The following is an 8,980-nucleotide window of genomic DNA, read 5'->3' as shown; positions in this document are numbered from 1 at the left end:
GCCTCCTCCTCCTCCTGCTGCTGCCAGGCTTGGCTCTGGCTCTGGAGGCGGAGCTGGGCGTGGGTCCCGCCTTGGGCTCCTCCTGGGGCTGGGCAGGCCTTGGCCAGGACTGGGCTGGGCCTGGGCTGAGCGCAGCAGCAGGGAAGGAGGCGAGGAGAGCAAGGCAGGAAGGCAGGAGAGGGGCACCAGGAGCATCCTCTCCTCCTCCTCCTCCTCAGCCTCCTGCTGCTGCTGCTGCTGCGGGCCATGAGCGCCGCCGGGGCCCTTGCTGCCGGGGCTGCTGTGTCCGGGAAGAAGGTGGACGAGGCTCAGGCGCTGGCGCGGAGCTGCGCGGGGCGCCCGGACTTCCAGCCCTGCGACGGCCTCTCCCTCTGCGCCACCCACAGCCACGGCAGGTGCTTCAGGCTCCACTGGTGCTGCCACCTGGGATGGTGCCACTGTGAGTGAGTCCCCCGGGAAGGAAGGAAGGGAGGCAGGGAGGACGGGGTCAGGGCAAACCACATAGAAAGAGGAAATGCATCCCTTCACCTTAGGCATGCTCCAAATGGAAGGCCTTTTAGAATTCCTCCCGGACAGAAAGCTGGAACGGAGGACGCGTCCGGAAAAAGGAGGGCGTCTAGTTTTCACACACACACAACCCCCTCCTCTCTGGCTGCAGCGGCTGGGGCTCTGTTCTGAGCCAAGATGACCAGCTGCCTCCAGCGCAAAGGAGGAGAAGACACCTCCAGAATGGAGGACATGGCCAGAGCAAAGCCCCAAAGACAGTAAGCAGACAGTAACCTCATCCCCTGGGAGGACATGGCAAGAAGAGGAATGGAGGATGTGGCCAGAGAAAAGCCCATGCCACTCCCAGAACTGGAAATGCATGCTTCCCTCTTAGCCCTGCTCAAAATGGAGGACCTTTGGGAATTTCTCCTAGACAGAAGGCTGGAATGGAGGACCTCCTGAGCCCCAGTGACCAGATAGGTCCTAACCACAGGAGGAGGTGGCTAAAGATAAGCCTAGAACAGGGTGAGCAGATGTCCTCATCTGCTAGGAGGACAAGGCACCGCCAAAATGGAGGGTGCCAGGGAAAAGGGAGGACGTGGCCAAAGAAAAGCTCAAAGCGCTCCTAGAACTATGTCCATACCTGCTTCATCTCAGGCATGCTACAAATGGAGGACGTTTGGAAATTCCTCATGGACAGGAGCTGCGAATGTAGGACCTATCCTGGAAAAGGAGGACCTCTGGTCACCCTGAGCTAAAAATACTCATATCAATGTAGACCCATGCTTCTTAGCCATGCTCAAAATGGAGGACATGGTGGAATCCCTCCTGGAAGGAAGGCTAAAATGTAGGACCTGTCCTGGAAAAGGAGGACCTCTGGTCATCCTGAGCTGCATCACACTGGATCCCAAGGCAGCAGCAGCAGCAGCACTAGGAAGCCCCTGAGCTGGGCGTTGCAGATTTCAAGCAAAGGAGGGAATGTGTCTATATGTGTGTCATGTGTGTGGCTAGCAATGAGGAGGTGCACCCACTTTGCACACACCATCTTTGCATCTGTCCAGAAGGGGAGACCCTCCCAACCATCTTCCACCCCATCACTGGTGGCACCGGTCCCCAGAGCCAGGATTTGACACCTGGATCGATGGTGACTGATGGCGTGGCACTCAGAAGGCTGGATGGATTTCTCCATGCTCCCTGGGAAGAGAGGGGAACCCTGCATTTGTGTGTCTGTGTGTGTTTAAGACCAGCTGAGAAAGGGCTGGGCTGAGAGGAAATAACATCTGCCAAAATGTTGGCAGAATAACAGTCCTCCTCAGATCCTGGGTGGGGCTGAGCTGGAAGGCCGCAACCCTGTCAATGAATCCACATCCTGCTGACATCCCCCTTCACCGAATCCACACTGCAAAAATAATCTGCTTTGGATGAGTGCTTTAACTGCCATGGCTCAAGGCGAGGGAATTCTGGCATGGTAGTTGATTGTGGCAAAGCTCTGGTGCCACAATCAACTACCATGCCCAGAATTCCCTCACCTTCAGCCATGGCAGTTAAAGCACTATCAAGCCAAATTATTTTGCAGTGTGGATTCAGTGAAAGGCACTCTCTCTCTGCTCACAGCTTGCCCTATGGCCTCTGGGAGTTGTAGATTTCCTTCTGCAAGCAGGGATGTTCACACAGGAGATGCACGCATCCGGTGGGATGGGCAGCTGAAGCGTGAGGCTTTTCTGACTCAATGACACTGCCCTGATTTGTGAGCAAACTGGCTGCCTGGTTTCTGTAAGCATGAACACCAGTGGAAACAAGGGGCAGTCGAAGAAAGCGGTTGGTTTATACCTAAGTACACAGATTCTATGTCCACGGATTACGCTTCTACGGCTTGAAAATATTCCAAGAAGTATAAGGTTCAAAGAAGCAAAACTGATTTGGCCATTTTAGAGAAGGGACACCATTTTACTTCACTGGTGTATTTAATGGGGCTTGAGCATCTTTTGTTTTGGTATCACAGAAGTCCTGGAACCCAGTCCAGCAGATACCAAGGCCGCTGAATTAGAACAGCCATACAAAATTCCTTCTGTCCCTTGTGTATTAGCTGTTCCATGATTGTTTTTAAAATCAGGGTCCTTTTCTTCTCATGCAAGGAAGGATAATAGGTAATAACCCCAGTAACTTCTGTCTTGTTATCTAGTTTCACGGTCACTAAAAGCCGCATGAATTTTTATTAATGGCACAATGGCTTTCTTTAAACTGTGTTCCTTCCGGGGTTTTTTAAACTGTTTTTTTCTTCTTGGTTTGTTTGTTTTCCTTTCCAAGTTAAAAAACCTCTGTTAACTTATGTCCAAAACTCACTGCAGTAATCCAACTTGAGACCGCTTTAAGTGCCCTGGGCTCAGTGCTGGGAATCCTGGAACCTAGTTGATTGTGGCACACTAGGCTTTCTGATTGAGAAGGCTAACCAACAACTACAATTCCCAAGGATTCCTAGCATTGGAGCCATGCAGTGAAAAGCAGTACTCAAACTGGATTGTTTCTGCAGTGTGCTTTGGACTCCCTAATTACCTTTAATGGTGGTGAGCCTTGGACTTGCAGACCCACGTGTTCGAAATGTACTTGGCCGTCAAACCCCACGGGTGACTTAGGACGTCACACTCTCTCAGCCTCAGAGGCTGGCAATGGCAAACCCCCTCTCGAAGAAAAAACTTGCCAAGAAAACCCTGTGATCGGTTCACCTATTAGGGTCACCATAAGTCAGAAATGATTGAAGGGAAACAACGCACACCAAAACCTTTATTAGATAAGTGTTTAGAGTGGAGGCGCAGGCCTTGCGAGAAAAATATTATGATTATATTAATGCTGTGTTCTTTCTTCCCATTTTTATTAGCCCAGTTGGTATGAATTCATTGTGAGCGAGTCAAAGCGCTTTTTCCATGCCCAGCATCCATAGTTTTTTGTGGGGTTTTTGTGGCCATGTTCTAGAACATGGCCACATAGCCCAAAAAACCCACAAAAAAGGTATGAATCCAGTTAATAGTGTATTTATGGGACAAGCCACAAAACATCTCACAGTTGTTTTCTAGGGCCATTTCAGTATCTCGAACCAGAAAACTGGCACGTGATGCATGGGGCTTGTTTCAGCATAGAAAATGCATTTTTGTTCCCCATTTCAGTTGTCGGTTGTTCATAGCCATGGGTTTCCCCCCATTCACAAGGCATCATGTGCTGGGCTCATGTCCCAGTTCTAAGAAAGGAATTGCTGTGGTTTTCATTCTTCTAAGCTATATCTTTTCTAAATTAGTTCTTGTTTCTCCACTTGAAAGCTGCCTACCCCCACAAAAGAAATGGCTGCTAAGCTACTAGCTAAATATTTGCACTCCTTGTTCAAATATATATTTCTCTGACCGTGTCTATTTCTGCTCCCCCCCCCCCCCTTTATATTGTCTTGGATACAGTACTTAGCAGTGGATTACAGCATTACAAAGGGCAATGAAACTCACATTCGTCTGGGATAGAGGGCATGCTTAGGAAGAACATGCACATATCCCTGTGTTTGTGGGTATCCTATTGGCTGCCATTCTTTAAATTGTATGTGTTCTGTTTTTGTTTTGCTGTTTCCATCTATAAAATTAGACTGTTGCTGAGTGAAACAGTGTTCCCTTAAAGCCTTGATGATGTCATTCCCAGTGTTCCCCAAATGCTCTCTGATAATGTTTTTTGGATTCCTGTCCAGAAAGCACACTGCTCAGCCTGTTGCATCTGCTGCCTTACTTCGCCTAGCCACACAACTTGAGTTTATTTTTCCACCTCTACAGCACCAGCATCACAGCATGATCAATTTCTTTCTCTAAAATCAGGGCTGGGTTTTAGTGAAACTCAAGATTTTGTGAGAGCATTCGGTACAAATGCTCTCATGTGTGACCAGATGTAGAGCTCAAATTGCAGAGAGGTGTATAGATACTATTTTAAAAAACATGAATGGGCTTGTTTTTTTTTTGGCATGCAATATTTGGATAATGGATTCAGGCAGGGATTCAGGCAGGGAAAATGCAGCAAAAACTATATTAAAAGCAGCTTCATATTTGTGTCTTTGTCTGTGTCTCATGATCCAGTGGCAGTGGCAAAGAGGGTTAAGCCTTTTATCTTGTTCCACATCTTTGTGAACCTCTCCCTGATGCTGTCGTTGGCCCTGGGATGGAAGATGATATTGTCAGGCATGACAGTGTGTTGAAGGGATTTTTTTCCTCCTTGATTTAGGCAGGTGCAGAGATTCTGCACTGATTCTAGACCTGCAGGGCCATGAGGAGTTAAAACAGACTATCCAAAACCCTCTGTGAGCCAGCATGGTGTGGTGGTATGAGCATTGGACTATGACTGTGAAGACCAGGGTTCGAATCCATGCTCAGCCATGGAAACCCATTGGGTGACCTTGAGCAAATCACACTCAGCCTCAGAGGAAGGAAAAACCTCCTGTGAACAAATCTTGTCAAGAAAACACCATGATAGGTTTGCCTTAGGATCTCCAAAAGTCAGAAATGACTTGAAAGCACATAACAACAAAACCAGATCCTATTTATGGGAAGTCTTCATTGTCAGAGCACCTGCATTGAATGGAGAATAATCTCAGGTTTAATTTCTGCCGTCTCCCTAAATACCCTATAGGCACCAGATCTCATTTGATCTTGGAATCTAAGTAGGATCCACTCTGATTAGTACTTGGATGGGAGACTGCCAATCAATGCCAGGTGATGTAGGCTATATTTCAGAAGAAGGAACTGGCAATGCATCTCTGAGTAATTCCTTGCATAAGAAAACGCTGTGAAATTAATGGGGTCTCCATAGGTCAACAAGCAACTAGAAGGTTCATATACACACATAACAGGAATGGTTGGCAAGAGTTGCCAGACAGTTTAGACAGTTGTGAGTATAGGAGCCTCCAGTGGCTGTCTTAATTCAGCTGTCATCTAACCAGTGCAAAACAGAAATTTTTACATTGTGTTCTGGTGCATATTCTGACCCCAATGAGAATGCCATTGTTTTGCAGGATGTCAAAATGCCCCTTGTGCAAAAGAGTGTTTTTGTGTGCGAAATCAAGTCCCACAATATTCACAACTGGAAAACAAACATTCAGTTGAGGTACACATTTCTTTTAAATAACTCTCAGACCTCTTTTTTTTTTTGAGCGCGTGGGAGGCTTTTTTTAAAGAAGTAGCAGCAGCAATTCTGTAGTTAAAAAACTACTGCTGCTATTTCCAATTCTAAAGAATAAAAAACTTCTATGGAATCCTACAAACAGGGAAGGAATTGTTATTTTTCTGAAGGAAGACCTAATATTGATGTTACCATGAAACAATGTTGTACCTCAATAACAAAATAGGAAGAGAAATGGTTGCTAATAAAGGCCATTATTTTTTCAACCCTGTAGATAACAAGAATATGTCATTTTGATGCACTGCACTGGGTCTTGCAAGGATATTGTCCACATGTGCTTCATCTTTGCTGTGTTTTTTGTACTGTATCTAGTACATACCTCAGAAGTAAAAGCATCCTCTTGTTGTGGATGCATGTTCAGGCAGAGGTTGAGGTTGAAGTCCAAAACCTGGACCTTCTGAAGATCTGTCAGATTTAGCACACTGTGTACCTTTTGTTGTTTCTCACTTCATTGCCAGGATTTATCAGGAGGATGCATATCTTCCATCTATGATAAGCTTCTACTCAAGAAACTCTGGATCTACAAAATATGGTGTTCTGCTGAAGCATCCAGAGCTAAAAGCCATGAAACAAACTTAGTCAAAATCAAATTAAACTAACACTTTTTGTGGTGTGGTACTTTTCTTGACCCCAGTGATCTATAGTGCCCCCTTCCATATGGAGGAAATTACAGTTTCCCCTAAAAGGGGCCATCCTACAGTCAATTATAGCATGTCCCTTCTGCTTCACTGCATCATCCATTACCAAAACAGCATGAAACTGTTTTGTTTTGGTATTTTGTCCTCGTAATGTTAGATTGGCTAGGACAAAAAAATACCTCTGTGGGGAAAAAGCAGTCGATTTGTTGGAACATTTTCTGTCCCAGACATTTTAAGTCTGAAACGACAACAACTGTGCATGGCAACTCCTAGAAAGCGTGGGGAATTTGTTTCAAATCTTCAAGTGACAATAACGTTCCTAAAATGCCTACTACCTTTGCGCTCTAGTTTGTTAGGAAAGTCAGCAACACAAACATGGAATTTGGGGGACTGTGGTGTCTTGTTAGATCGGCTAGGACAATCTAGCCCTGGTGGCGCAGTGGTTTAAATGCCTGTACTGCAGCCACTTCACTCAAAACCACAAGGTTGTGAGTTCAAGACCAGCAAAGGCCCAAGCTCGACTCAGGCTTGCATCTTCCGAGGTCGCTTGAAATGGTACCCAGAACTGTTGGGGGGCAAATTACCTCTACTTGCTAATTAGCTTACTTGCTGTTCACCGCTATGATCTTTGGATAGCGGTATATAAATAAAACAAATTATTAAATTATTATTATTGTGCTGTTGAATGTAGGTTTAAAACTTTATTACAGCATCCCTGTTTACATCAGGGCTGATTCCCACTACCTTTTAAACCAGATCGCAATTCAGTTTGAACCGGTTCAAATGATCCTGGCTCCCACTTAAATCAATCATGAAGCGATTTCAGTGAGGGGGGCCATGCACCAGACCCATTTAACCCGTGTCTTTTTGACACTGATTTTTTTCGCATCTTTTTCAATAAATTGATTTCCCGCAAGTGTGAACCAAATTCATATCAGAATCGATTTAAATTTGCCCTTTGGCCAGCTGTTGTGTGTCCATTTCGAATTGATTCATACATGAATGTGAACCACAAGTGGATTATTCTACAAAGGAAAATGCGATCAGGGCAAACGTAGTGGGAACCACACTCCGCTGTTGAATTGATCCATTGATTCAGATCACACACCGATTTATCTGTAAGTGGGAATGAGGCCCAGGAATGGAGGTTAAAGCAGCTTCCAATGTATGTCTTCCATTTGTGGGCAGGCCCCATTTATGTGTCAAGTAAGTGACTACTGATGCTTTGGAGATATTTTCCCCTGTGGGGAAACAGAGTGAAGTAGGAAATATAGGTATTTGGAAGAGGGGGGAAAAAGAAATAGTATTAAGGATAAAAAAATATATTAGTGTATTAATGAGATCAGAGAGGTTTGATAGATAAATCAGTCAGTGGTATGCCCTTGCACAGAGGTAGGGACATTTCAGTTATTTATCCTGAGGAACATTATATTTCACCTTTTGTTGTTTCAGAATGAAGTGGCATGTTTGCCTCAATCTCTATTGAAGGAGCAGAGTTGTAACACAACAGTGAGGGAAGAAAGATACAGGAGTGTGTAAGACTATGGTAGCCTAGACAGTTGGTGTTTACTCACACTTTCCAGAATTGCCTTTCTTGGTTAATTGTTTGTTTGTTTTTTGGACTACAATGATCAGATCATGATTATGGTATAGTGAAGTTTCCCTTCATCTCCTCCATATCTATGTGAATATTTTTGAGTTAGTTTAACATCTGTCTTGCCTTTCTGACTTTTTTTTATTTCCCGAAAGAAACAGATGCAGTTATAAAATGTTTCTTATTAATGTAGCACATAAACACAGTTTCTGTACTTGTATTCCCATAGGAATCTTGCATAGTTGCAGATATTTTTAGCCGAGAAATTATTCACAACTTTCAGAGATGGAAAGCAAATAATAATTATATATGTGCATTACTACTGGATTATTATTAACTGGCAACCTTGCTGTTACTTATGTTACCGGCATATGACAGTGCTTTGCAAAATAAAAACGATTTTCAGAATATAGTGATATATATTGTTGTTATTTTGGGGCATCATTATAACTTGCAGGCCCAAGAGACTCCAGGCTTTAGGGCTCAGAATAAACTATTTCCCTTCTATGATTTCATGTCAAGTGGCATGTCACTTCCATCTTGACCTGTGGCCTCTTTGTACAGTACTTGCATCTGGGAAATGTAACCTATGCTGACCACCCAAAATTATGTCTAAGCAAGGAGATATTGTATATAGACTGTTAAATTTGCCCTCTTTGACTGGAAAGTAACTGTTTCTTGGGTAACGATTTTGTATATTGTTGACAGACCTGTACACTTTATTTTATTTTTTTTTAACTTCATGAACAGTTGTGACTAAAACTGATCTTTTCCCATAGTTTGAATGATCCAAATGTTCTTGCATTTTAATGGGTAGAGGAAAAGGACTTTGGGGATGGACCTAGAATGAAAAAAGTTTTTTTTATCTGCTATGGGTAACGGTTTTGTTTCTTGTTTTTGCTTATTAATTTCTCAGATATAGGATAGGTGTGGGTTTCTTGCTTGAGTCATCAGAATTTACTTACAGCTGCTTTGTGAAACAGCATATTCCTTGCCCTGCAATATCTCTGGCAGCCTGATGATGATGATGATGATGATGATGATGATGATGATGATGATGATG

The 8,980-nt window shown here is 44.2% G+C and overlaps 2 protein-coding genes across 4 annotated transcripts in view; both read left to right on the top strand.

Moving 5' to 3' along the window:
* TRA2B (transformer 2 beta homolog) overlaps positions 1-8,980 on the top strand; it is a 71,800-nt gene that overhangs the window by 2,378 nt on the left and 60,442 nt on the right. The window lies entirely within an intron of this gene.
* The window catches only part of C3H3orf70 (chromosome 3 C3orf70 homolog), a 362,205-nt gene continuing 353,356 nt past the window's right edge, over positions 132-8,980 (top strand). The window contains exon 1 of the mRNA XM_042460556.1: positions 132-439. Within this exon, the coding sequence (XP_042316490.1) occupies positions 247-439 (193 nt within the window). The 5' untranslated portion in view covers positions 132-246. The remainder of the gene's footprint in view (positions 440-8,980) is intronic.

This window comes from Sceloporus undulatus, chromosome 3, assembly GCF_019175285.1.
Source record: "Sceloporus undulatus isolate JIND9_A2432 ecotype Alabama chromosome 3, SceUnd_v1.1, whole genome shotgun sequence".
In the NCBI taxonomy this organism is placed as follows: domain Eukaryota; kingdom Metazoa; phylum Chordata; class Lepidosauria; order Squamata; family Phrynosomatidae; genus Sceloporus; species Sceloporus undulatus.
Note: the sequence above shows the minus strand (reverse complement) of the source record. Positions and strands in the feature narration are given on the sequence as shown.